The sequence below is a fragment of the Haliotis asinina genome, chromosome 4, assembly GCF_037392515.1.
Source record: "Haliotis asinina isolate JCU_RB_2024 chromosome 4, JCU_Hal_asi_v2, whole genome shotgun sequence".
In the NCBI taxonomy this organism is placed as follows: domain Eukaryota; kingdom Metazoa; phylum Mollusca; class Gastropoda; order Lepetellida; family Haliotidae; genus Haliotis; species Haliotis asinina.
The window spans coordinates 25,237,440-25,250,381 of record NC_090283.1 but is presented as its reverse complement, the minus strand read 5'-3'; the positions used below and the strand labels follow the sequence as shown (position 1 = coordinate 25,250,381).

General features: G+C 41.3%; 1 protein-coding gene across 1 annotated transcript in view; it reads right to left on the bottom strand.

The window, feature by feature from the left end:
- Window positions 1–5,787: 5,787 nt before the first annotated feature.
- LOC137282063 (dehydrogenase/reductase SDR family member 4-like) overlaps window positions 5,788–12,942 on the bottom strand; it is a 32,581-nt gene continuing 25,426 nt past the window's right edge. Inside the window, exons 2-6 of the mRNA XM_067813810.1 lie at window positions 8,769–8,899; window positions 8,468–8,563; window positions 7,707–7,845; window positions 7,280–7,320; window positions 5,788–5,856 (exon numbers count right to left, since the gene is read on the bottom strand). Of these exons, the coding sequence (XP_067669911.1) occupies window positions 5,788–5,856; window positions 7,280–7,320; window positions 7,707–7,845; window positions 8,468–8,563; window positions 8,769–8,899 (476 nt within the window). The remainder of the gene's footprint in view (window positions 5,857–7,279; window positions 7,321–7,706; window positions 7,846–8,467; window positions 8,564–8,768; window positions 8,900–12,942) is intronic.

Here is a 12,942-nt window from a genome sequence, read left to right as displayed (position 1 = left end):
GGGTAGGCCTTTAGGGAAAAGGTTTAAAAACTAACCGTGAGCAAGGTATCTTGTAAATGTGTCCAGGGCCGCCTTTGACATGGCATAAAGACCAGCTTCCGGAATCTGCATGGCGAGGCGAGGAAGATTTGGTCGAAGACTTTTTTCATAATATATGAAAATACTAGAAGCAACGTGTTAACCTACTGTAAACAGATAATTATTTATATTTAAATTTATTTATATTTAAAAGGATGAATCCTATACAGCCGCCACGGATACTAAACTACTGGGCAAAAGAAAGTGACCATCATTATTCATAATCGATAAAATCAACGCGGAACATACGTTTCTTATGTTATAGTGCATTTAGTGAAGCCAGCATTTGGGACAATGCACCAACATGTCTATGAGAAACTCATCACAGATGAAGAGCACCTGTCATGTGATGGAAGGGTAGGAATAACATAGGAGTTCACAGATACAACAGTCAATAATGGAACGTCTCAGTCATTTCAAGTCTCTGCTGACGCTTAGACATCCTCAGTAACGAGTGTGATCACCTCTAGCAGAAATACACTCCCAGACTCGCCATCTCATTGATGTCGTTAGCCGACGAATGATGTCATTCGGAATGCCATTCCACTCGTTCCTGAGAGTGTCTGCAAGTTCTTGTCGGATTGCTTGTGATTCGGGTGATCACAAGTGCTCTATGGGGTATATGTCAGGTGAGCGTGCTGGCCATGGAAGAACCTAGGTATTCTGGGCATTCAAGACGTTCTGGATAATTCACCTTGTGTGGGGCCTGGTGTTGTTGGGCTGCAGAAGTGTTCCCTCTTTTTGCTGGCGAAGAAATGGTATTGCCACGAGTTGAAACATGTCATCTCTCTATCTCTGAGCGTTCAAGTTCTATGATATACGTGTAGATTGATTCTCACAAATTCTTCCCCACACCATCAAACCGCATGCTCCAAAAGGATGCACCTCTTGGACGCAGTTCGGCGCTAGTCTTTCTTTTTGGGACGTTATGCTAGCACCCGACCATGATTATGGGACATGGTGAATCGACTTTCGTCTGTAAAAACACTCGCTGCCATTTTCATACCAGCCAGGCCTTGCCCACTGTAATCTACGACAATACTGTTTGTGGGTCGATACCATTCCGCGCAGAGGATGTCGAGGTCTGACACCTGCTGCACACAGACGTCGTAGTACGTTACCTCGACTCATGACGCTTCGGTTGCAGTGATGACCCAGTTGAAGAGTAGATGAAGAGTACGCAGATGGCGGTCTCTTTGTAGAGTCGTCAAACGTGGTCTGCCTCATTGTGGCCTGTTTTAGGTGCTGCCAGTTTGATTGTTACGCTGGAACACCCTGATAATGGTACCAGGTGTTCAGGGCCCTTGGAATATGGCTGTTGTTGGCACCAATCTGCCTCATACCTATGGCCCTCTCTCTCCCTTGTGCTGTTAGCCGTGGCATAATTCTGGTTTCTGTCAGCTGATATGTATGGACACTTATTCCCCACCTTTTTATACCAGTTCTCGACAAGCATTTGGCAAAATCTCCGAGATGCCATTTTTCTCTAATCCACGTGCTCCTACACAGCCAACATGCTTCGTTTGGACGCATGATTAGTCAGAGTATGGGCAAACCGTTTCCTTTGTCACATATGCCATAGTTAATAAACAACATGTTGTATCTCACGTTTTCTTTGATCTCGAAAAAGCCTATGATACGACCTGGAAGCATGGTATTTTAAAGGAAGACAGAAGATTTCAAGTGCGTGTGGGGTCTACCCTGTCTGATCATTACAATCAGGATCAGGGTGTCCCCAAGGGTAGTATTTTATCTGTCACATTGTTCAGCATTAAGATCAATAGTTTATCCAAGGTTTTAAATGATTCAATTGATGGATCATTATTTGTGGATGATTTTAATATTTCTTGTCGTGGGAAAATTATGCATACTATTGAACGGCAACTGCAGTTATGTTTAAACAAAATAAATAAATGGTGTCTTGAAAACGGCTTTAAATTTTCTAAATCCGAAACGAATTACATACACTTCTGTAAAAAATATAAGCCCCATAAGGACCCAGAACTATCTTTAAATGGCACTCCCATCAAAGTTGTAAAGGAGGCCAAGTTCTTGGGCTTAATTTTCGATTCCCATTTAACTTTCTTGCCGCATGTCAAGTCCCTTAAAGTCAAATGTCTGAAAGCACTCGATTTGTTGAAAGTTGTTTCCAACTCAAAGTGGGGAGGGAATCAAGCTACCCTCCTACACCCATATCGCTCGCTGGCCCGTTCAAAACTTGATTATGGCTCCATCGTTTATGGTGGAGCCTGCAAAACTAACCTTAAACTATTGGATTCTATCCATCACCAAGGTCTATGACTTTGTCTTGATCTTTCAGTACTTCACCTGTTGACAGTCTCTACATTGAGGCCGATGAACCGCCACTTGAACAACGACGTATAAAGTTGTCTTTACAATACAATACCAAATTATATTCTAATGAAGCTAACGCTGCCTTTAATTGTGTCTTCAATCCCTTTTATGAAGATTTATACAACAAGAAATCTTCTCTGGTCCCACCCCTAGGGCACAGAATTAAACCGTTTTTTTCTTCAACTGGTATTAAGCTGGAAAACATCCCGTCTTCTTTCTTCTCCTCCTTGGCAAATGGTTAGACCCCAAGCGGACCTAGCATTAACTGCATTTAAAAATCGGAAACAAATGACTTACAATACAAACAGGAATATTATGAACCAAAAAATAAATATAGCAATTACAAACCCTTATTTACAAATGGGTCCATAGTCAGGGAGGCAGTGGCTTGTGCCACTGTCATTGGATCCAGGACGATATCTACTAGAACGCCCGATAGCAGCTCTATTTTTACAGCTGAAGCAAACGCCATACTAACGGCTCTTAAATATACTGAAAGACAGCCTAAACAAAAACAGTATATAATCTATTCCGACTCTCTTTCTTGCCTTCAGGCTATCAAAAATATTTCTTGTAAACATCCACTTTTAATTGAAATTATTGAATTGTATAATAATCTTGCTACTGGCCAGTGCGACATCGTCCTTTGTTGGTTACCCAGCCACGTAGGCATTTCTTGCTGCCAAGGCAGCACTCAACAAATCTGTGATATCCGTGATCTGATGCAGAAGAAGTGGGATACCCAGGTAGGTATCAATAAATTACACGCAAAAAACCTTATATCTGTTATACTTACTTAGGTTGTCAGTCCAGATTTGAGGAGGTCATTATGCGACGATGTCGCATTGGCCATACGAGGTATACTCACGAGTATCTATTAAAAGGTGAAGATCCTCCGTTTGTATCCCTTGTGATGAAAGAATCACAGTCAAGCATGTGCTGCTTGACTGTACTGAATATTCAATCACAAGGGATACATTTTCTAACTCACGAACTTTGAAGGATCTTTTTAATAATGTTACCTCTCATTTAATTATTGCATTTGTAAAAGACTTAGATTTGCTAAATGAATTGTAAATAGATAACTATTTTATTCTTGGACGTTTCAATTAGTAACTTAGAGTGTTAGTGGCTATATTCTCGAGGGGGGTTAAAGCACTGTAAAATTATTGTCCTCCTGAGAGGGTACGTAAGTCCCAAAACATTTAAAGTACATCAAAACTTTCCATTGTTTCTAATCGTAGAATACCTGTCTTTTTAATGTATGGCTAGATTTCCTGAATTGCTAACGGCTGAAGGGATTATGTAAATCCAGCTAGGGTTCATGCAGGAAGCAAATGTACTGTAAGTCCCCATGGCCCCTAGTATGGTGATCTACCTTCTGTCGTTGGTGATATATAGCCCGTGTTTTATACAGTGTTCCCAGAAATTATTGAGAAAATCTTTGTTTTTTTTTCTAATGATGCTAAGATTGGAAAAAGGGCTTTCACTATGCACTAAGCATACTGAATAAGGGAGACAACTCTTGAAGGCTTAGAAGGCAGCTCATTACGTCAAGAGTTATCTCCCTTGTCTGAGCAGACGGCTTCCTGTGTTGCCATGGCAGAATTTACAACAAGAGAGAAAAGAAAGCTCATTCTAGATGATTTTGAAAGGGGTGAGGCTGATGCTAAAGTGTTAGCTTGTAGACATGGTATTCCTCTGTCTACAGTTTACAGAACTTTGAAGAATATTCAAACAGGAACCGGGATAGAGCACAAAGCAGGGGCAGGTCGGCCTAGGAAATTCAGTGTTGTGGATCGCCGAAGACTTGGGCAGATTGTGAGTAGGGGCAAATTGTAAAGTGTTGAGAACATCAGAAATGAAATGGTTAGCAGAGGAAGTCCTCAGGTATGCAATGAAACAGTTAGGCAGGAATTACAGAGACTTAATTGGGTGAAAAAACGTGGAATTCCCTCGCCGTTGATGAAAGATGCACAAAAGGAAAAACGTTTAAACTGGTGTCGGGCTCATGAAAATCAAGATTGGGATAATGTTTTCTTTTCGGATGAAAGTTCTGTTTGGCTTTTCCCTAATTGTGTGAAAATTTGGACCAAAGATACTGTCAAACCTATCTACCAGCGACCCAAACATAGCCCGAAGTTTCACATGTGGGGTGGCATATCGGCTCGCGGAGTGACGCCATTGTGTGTTTTCACGGGAAACTTGACAAAAGAAAGATACGTTGACATTCTAAATGGTCACCTTCTTCCGACAGCACAAACATTTTATGAAGATGATTGGATTTTCCAGCATGATAATGACCCAAAACACACTGCGCGCTACACAAAACAGTGGCTGTCGGGCGAAAATGTTCAAGTTTTAGACTGGCCCAGTTACAGCCCAGACCTAAACCCAATTGAGAATGTGTGGGGAGTCATGAAGGACAGAATAAACCAAAAGGGACTGAGAAATATTGAAGATATGAAGGCCGAGGTGGTCCAATATTGGGATACCCTGTCACACGATTACCTACAAACTTTGATGGGTAGTGTGCCTAGGCGTATTCAGGCATGCGTTGCTGAGTGAGGAGGTCTAACAAAGTACTAAAACAAGACTGAGACTGTAAAAGGATGATGTTTTAACATGTTTATGTAAGTAAAACGCCAGAAGTTAATAAACGTAATGAGTTACATGACGCAACATGATTCTCAATAATTTCTGGGAATACTATATTGTGTTGTCCAAATAGTGATATTAGATTTAACTTTCCACACTAGTTTTAAATGGTAACTGTGATGTTCTAGTTGTTTTACTGTCCTTAGCTGACAGGACTTTTTATAAAATATATATCATCCATTTCAGTGTTAAATGTTCTCGTCACGATATGGCTGAAATATTGCCGATGTGACGTTCAATATTAACTCACTCACTCACTCACTCACTCAGTCACTCACAGTGTTGAATTCAGAACATTGGATTCTCCTTCGACAAAATGCTCCACAGAAAAACTGCAGCAGCCTACAGGGGTAGGCCTTTAGGGAAAAGGTTTAAAAACTAACCGTGAGCAAGGTATCTTGTAAATGTGTCCAGGGCCGCCTTTGACATGGCATAAAGACCAGCTTCCGGAATCTGCATGGCGAGGCGAGGAAGATTTGGTCGAAGACTTTTTTCATAATATATGAAAATACTAGAAGCAACGTGTTAACCTACTGTAAACAGATAATTATTTATATTTAAATTTATTTATATTTAAAAGGATGAATCCTATACAGCCGCCACGGATACTAAACTACTGGGCAAAAGAAAGTGACCATCATTATTCATAATCGATAAAATCAACGCGGAACATACGTTTCTTATGTTATAGTGCATTTAGTGAAGCCAGCATTTGGGACAATGCACCAACATGTCTATGAGAAACTCATCACAGATGAAGAGCACCTGTCATGTGATGGAAGGGTAGGAATAACATAGGAGTTCACAGATACAACAGTCAATAATGGAACGTCTCAGTCATTTCAAGTCTCTGCTGACGCTTAGACATCCTCAGTAACGAGTGTGATCACCTCTAGCAGAAATACACTCCCAGACTCGCCATCTCATTGATGTCGTTAGCCGACGAATGATGTCATTCGGAATGCCATTCCACTCGTTCCTGAGAGTGTCTGCAAGTTCTTGTCGGATTGCTTGTGATTCGGGTGATCACAAGTGCTCTATGGGGTATATGTCAGGTGAGCGTGCTGGCCATGGAAGAACCTAGGTATTCTGGGCATTCAAGACGTTCTGGATAATTCACCTTGTGTGGGGCCTGGTGTTGTTGGGCTGCAGAAGTGTTCCCTCTTTTTGCTGGCGAAGAAATGGTATTGCCACGAGTTGAAACATGTCATCTCTCTATCTCTGAGCGTTCAAGTTCTATGATATACGTGTAGATTGATTCTCACAAATTCTTCCCCACACCATCAAACCGCATGCTCCAAAAGGATGCACCTCTTGGACGCAGTTCGGCGCTAGTCTTTCTTTTTGGGACGTTATGCTAGCACCCGACCATGATTATGGGACATGGTGAATCGACTTTCGTCTGTAAAAACACTCGCTGCCATTTTCATACCAGCCAGGCCTTGCCCACTGTAATCTACGACAATACTGTTTGTGGGTCGATACCATTCCGCGCAGAGGATGTCGAGGTCTGACACCTGCTGCACACAGACGTCGTAGTACGTTACCTCGACTCATGACGCTTTGGTTGCAGTGATGACCCAGTTGAAGAGTAGATGAAGAGTACGCAGATGGCGGTCTCTTTGTAGAGTCGTCAAACGTGGTCTGCCTCATTGTGGCCTGTTTTAGGTGCTGCCAGTTTGATTGTTACGCTGGAACACCCTGATAATGGTACCAGGTGTTCAGGGCCCTTGGAATATGGCTGTTGTTGGCACCAATCTGCCTCATACCTATGGCCCTCTCTCTCCCTTGTGCTGTTAGCCGTGGCATAATTCTGGTTTCTGTCAGCTGATATGTATGGACACTTATTCCCCACCTTTTTATACCAGTTCTCGACAAGCATTTGGCAAAATCTCCGAGATGCCATTTTTCTCTAATCCACGTGCTCCTACACAGCCAACATGCTTCGTTTGGACGCATGATTAGTCAGAGTATGGGCAAACCGTTTCATCCTAAAAAGATTTTATTCACTTGAACAACTTTGCCATTAGTACAAAATATAAAGTGTTCACTTTCTTTTGCCTATGACTTTAGCTTTAACCACCCATCACTAATGTTCTCACATTAGCTCTTAATGTGAAAACATGACAAAAGAGGTTTAGTTTCACAGGGTATTCTATCATCTTGTATTCGTCAGCATTACACTCACAGTCATAGACGTGACGCAACTCGAATTATTGACCACGTTTCCTGAAAAAAGAACATCTTATCAAACTAAATCCTAATGTGAATGTACAAACATATTAACATCATCAGGACGAAAGCTGAAATATCATGTTTTACATATTACGACCCTGTAGACAAGTTGAGAATCAGTTGTTAGAATAAGTTTTTAAAAGTCATTTCTTTTGGACTCAGTATGTTTGATCAAAGCCCCAAGACACACAATGTTTTCACTGAATCTGTGAATTATGATCAGTTTGTACTGAAAAGACCTCTCCAGGAGGTACAACATATAGGCCAAGGAACAACTGATTTTGTGTATAAATCTTTAGACAGTTTCTTCCCTTTGTTTTCAAAATAAACCATTCCAAAAAGGATAAAAATCATGCATTCACATTCATATAGAAAGGTACCTTTAGTTTCAATTAAATGTGGTGCAGCTAACTGTGTCAAAAACAAGGGTGCCTCTACGTTTACAGCCATCAACTTATCGTACTCTTCTTTGGTCAGTGATGTCAGCTGATTCATGCCTCCGATCCCCGCATTGTTCACCTAAACACAGATTGTTTGTTTTCGTTTTGGGTAGCATCATACTATGTACACAACTAAAACGTGTCTGATTGTAAATATTCGAGTCCGTAAAACCCGGCGATTGACAACATGAGCAACGTCCCAAACCCGCACGTTTTATGACAAGGTATTATCCATCAACTACCCACTGACCATCAAACATTTTATGGACTATTTATGGTTGAATCGTCCGCTCGTCTCACCGAAGATAAAATACTTTGAAATTTTCATGTGACGAGTATATGCGTTTTTATTTCAATCTGTCGTGATTTATTTGATTAGGTCCTCATTGCAGTGTATCTGTGTTTATGCTATACACTTCCATGTTTCACATCAGATCAACATAAGCATCCCATGGATATTGGGGTTTGAGATGATGTTAATGAAACCCGTGTTTGTCCAGTGAGGCGATTTAATGGAACGAGTGTTCAGAATCGGTGGCTTTGGTAAATGCACCTCACAGTATCCCTACAGCATGGATCGTTCCTTAAACAATCACATTTCCAGTGTCAAACAATCAAAACAAGAACAACTATCGTGATACTACAGACGGTACTTATTTTTAGATCCTCTAGTGATTCAGCAAAAGCCGAAGTATAATCACCAGTATATCTATTTTCCCGAACTTCTTCTTGGTTGTGTCAACGAGAGTCCTTCTGAAGTCATCCTGCGTGATGTCACCCACGTTTGTGAGAACATCCTAAAATAGAAAACTGATCATCATAACGATATAGTATTTCGAAACAATGTAATATTCTTCAATTTGGTTGTGAGGAAAGTTCACGACCTGGTTCGCAAACTGGACATAGCTTTCACAGTCCAAAGGAATAGTGACACCTTTGACTATTGGGGCTATGCTTTAATGGGTAAGATGGTGGTGATATTCTTGAATGATTTCTACTGACCTGACATCCCGCCTTCTTGCAGTCCTTGACCACTTCCTCCAAGTTCTTCTGGTTCCTACCAGTCAAGGACAGCTTGGCTCCCTCCTTTGCAAACGCTACGGCAATTCCTGCCCCAATACCTGAACTGGAACCTGAAACAAAGATTAACTTGACACAGTTTAAACACATTTAAACTTAACACAAAGAGCTGAAGTTCGTTCTGGTGTGTGAGACTGTATCTGTTAGTGTGTATGCATAAATTTCTTGACCTATTGCCAGTAAATTGCTCCTGCAGTGTACCAGATCTGATCACTTACCATCCTTATGTTTTGAAATGTTGCCTTTAGGTAGATCTAAGAATTCATATGTACTTTTGTATTATGAAATTTGTTCATTTATGTGATGTATCTAATGACATTAGAATCCAGATTACAGGTGTCCAGTGTTCAGATGCATGTACCATTCAGTATCTTGGTAAATTATTATTACAAACCTTGACACGAATAACTTAAACGAATGACTGATAACAACGCTGTACCATTGAAATATTGTTAAGATTAGTGCACGGCATATAAGTACATTGGAATATGGTTTCATGAAAATATAGACCTACCGCATCCTAGGGGTTATCATTTCGTCGCCTGAGAACCAGTGTGTTCTAAGTCCCCAAAACCTTGTTTCGAGATAAACGACCCTAAAGATTTGTATGTCTGTGGTTTGACGAATGTTATACCCAATTGTTTGAAACTTTGTATAGAGATGCAGTATGTCATGTAGAACCGGAAAAATCATCACATATCACTGACATTGATGACAAAAGCCTTAAAATAACAAAATATTGATTGGAGATAGAACAATTACCTAAATGCAACGTAACTTATATTCCAGAGTGTTCTATGTGCCTCTAAAGGCATTATAGGCCAGGAAAAACACACAGAAAATTTCACTCTTTCACTTGTTTTCTTTTAATAATAAACTCACGTGCAAAAGAAACGTCCCCAAAATATCTTTAATTGTCATTTACTTTTAAATGACCGTGAACAAAAGTCAGTGTCAGGAACCTGAACACTCTCCTGAACACTCAGTGTGATGATATGACAAATTAATGCATGGGTTGCACGAGCTTTGCAAGAAAAATGACTTACACCAGTAAAGTTTCCCGTATGTACAGAAAACTACCCGTATGATCGTGGGGTATAAAACACACCCCTAAGTGTTCTTCAGCATTGGCTACATCAGTTCAACAGGAAGAACATGCCGAGATTAACCTCAGAGCAGAGAGAGCGAACTATTGGGATGCTTCAACACGTTCCAAGCGAAGGATTAGTAGACTTTTGACACGTTACAGGCAGACTGACAGGACTGCGGACAGGTCCAGGAGTGGCAGACCGAAGGTGACCAGCCTCCATTGACGGTGCAGGACTTGAGTCTTGCTTTGCAGGAAGAATGGCGCCAGATCCCTATTCGTGTGATTGGGCGACTTACAACCTCAGTCCGACGTCATGTTAGATCACTTGTTGCGTCACGAGGTGGGCACACCCGATATTAGGCCGTCTTAATCATCCACCAGTGTGGTTCATGTTTTGACGGATGATCGGATACCGGAACACAACACCACTACTCCACAATCAACTTGTAAAACTGTCCAAAAGTGTATTTGTGTTCAATTCTTTCAACATGTTAAATACACAATATGTTCATGATATAAAACGTTGGCACTGAAATGTGTTCAGCTATTTGTTATTTATGCTTTGAAAACGCATGAGGAGTTTTTTGCACGTGAGTTTATAATGTGTATTTTAATGATAATAATTACTGTCTTGTAGACTTAGGTGGCTGGATGTTCACGTTTAGTATATGTCCAGAATGTTTTATATACCTTTTATTAATGATTGCATTGTGGAGTATGTGGCACTAAAATAGATTTTGTTCTTTTGCCAATTAAGGAGACAACCACTCCAGAAGAAAACCTACTCCGGACAACAGCAACATTCACAGCACAACTATTGACTATAGACATCCTCGATATCACAAAACCATGAGCTGCTGAACCACAGAGAACTCTGACGGTGCACACCCAAAATGAGACAGTTCTCACAAACATTCTATTTTACCCCCACAAACGATCTGAGCATGCCAGAAAGGAATAGAATGAGGACCTCAAAACAACACCAGTTTCTAGACAAACATAATCCTTTCCTTAAACAATATACATCCCCCATCCGCAGTAGCGAAACAAAAAATATCACTACGAACGTAAACACCGCCTATAGGCACCACGCACAGCAGTAATCAATTAGGTTAGCGGTTTTCCGCATAAACATCAGTATATGCTTTCGGATTAAGACAAACAGGCTTGACTAATCTATTCTGTTGATTCGTGGCCCCGCACGTCAACACTCTTGGCCACAGATTACAAGGTCAGATTGGCACCCGTGGCGAGCCACCTCCTCGTGGTGGGTGCTGGGTAATGCTAAGAGCTCGCCGACACCCCCGTAGTTGACCCGGGGGGATATTTGGTCCACCAACCCGTTTGCCGTGGGTTGCGGCCCTGTGTTGGTGGAGGAGGGGATCCTGGTGGTTGAGGGCAATGGGAGCAGGACCAGTGTTCCTATTGCTCAACACACCACTTCGGCCCTGACTTCACCTAGACGGGTGGTTGAATGGGCCCGGTTCAACCAATCGGCTGGTCATGCCAAGCCCTGTACATGGATTTTATGTCATTGCACAGAATTTGATTTGGAATTGTTTTCATTTTAGTGTTGGCCCCCTTTGTTCATAGAATATTATTTGACTTGATTTTTGATTACATGAACTTTGCCTAGAGTCTTATGCCCAGAAGGCGGTGGCTCATGGGCCAATCTGGTGGAACTGTTAATATTTTTAATGTTTCTGCTGGAGTATATCATCCGAGTATCCTTGGTGCTGTAAGCTGGAGGCCCGCTTGCTTTAGCATTGTCCTTGTGATTCTCCGTGGTGGGTGGGGAGCTCGGATGACGAACCAATATACCAATAATCATGGATTACCAAACCCCTAACAAAAAACAAAACGTCAACTGGAAAATGATGATCAACATCGACCCTGTATACAAATTGATCACTGGCCACGTTTTTTGATTATTGAGACCCTTGACAAGACTCCTTTAAAATTAAATCCCTTTGCAATTTCAAAAGGTATCTCTGGCAATGCAGGTGAGGTAAAAGATATCAAACGCTTGCGATCAGGTTCACTGCTGATTGAATGTAGCAGAAAACAACAAGCTACCAACCTATTATCAACTGATATGTTTGTCGGAGTCCCGGTATTAGTTTCTGCCCACAGAACACTGAATACAAGCACAGGCATAGTTCGAGACTGTGAGCGTCTTCTAGCAGACATGACTGAGCTCGATATAATGTCCGAGATGAAAGATCAAGGAGTATCTTTCGTCAAACGTTTCACAACACGGAAAAATAATGTGACTGTCCAAACCAACACATATCTGTTTTCATTTTCAGCTCCAACACCTCCAAAGTCAATCAAAGCAGGTTACTGCAATCTCAATGTTGACTTATATATTCCAAATCCTCTGCGCTGCTTTAAGTGTCAAAAGTACGGACATGGTGTTAATACTTGCACATTGTCTGTTACATGTGCTCACTGTGCTGAGAATACACATGTAACCGAAGATTGTGACAGTATTCACAAAAAATGTGCAAACTGTTCAGGAAACCATTCATCCTTTTCGAAAGAATGTCCCATTTGGAAAAGGCAAATGGAAATTAACAAAGTCAAATTTTCCAGGAACGTCAGTTTTGCTGAAGCAAGAAAGATTGTACAATCTACTGAGCACACTGAAACGTACGCCTCTGTCACAAAAACATCTGAAACCTTATCAAAAGGAACAACTACGCCAGTACTAACTTCGTCAAGCTCATGCCAGACTCACCTAACATGGGTAAATTCAGATATTCCTCAGTCTATCTCTCCTGATCTTCCACAGTCTATCTCAGAACAGTCTACTCAGACAGACACAGCTCAGAATACACAAAAGACCGTATCTCCTTCATCAAAGTCTTCTTCCGATCACAAATCATCATCATCACCATCTCAGTCACACTCAAGGTCTCAATCGACAGCTGATAGTCAGCCACCTGTTAAAAGTAAACCGAAGCCTAAGCCTGACGCTTCGAAACAACAAAGTGGCAGAGCTCC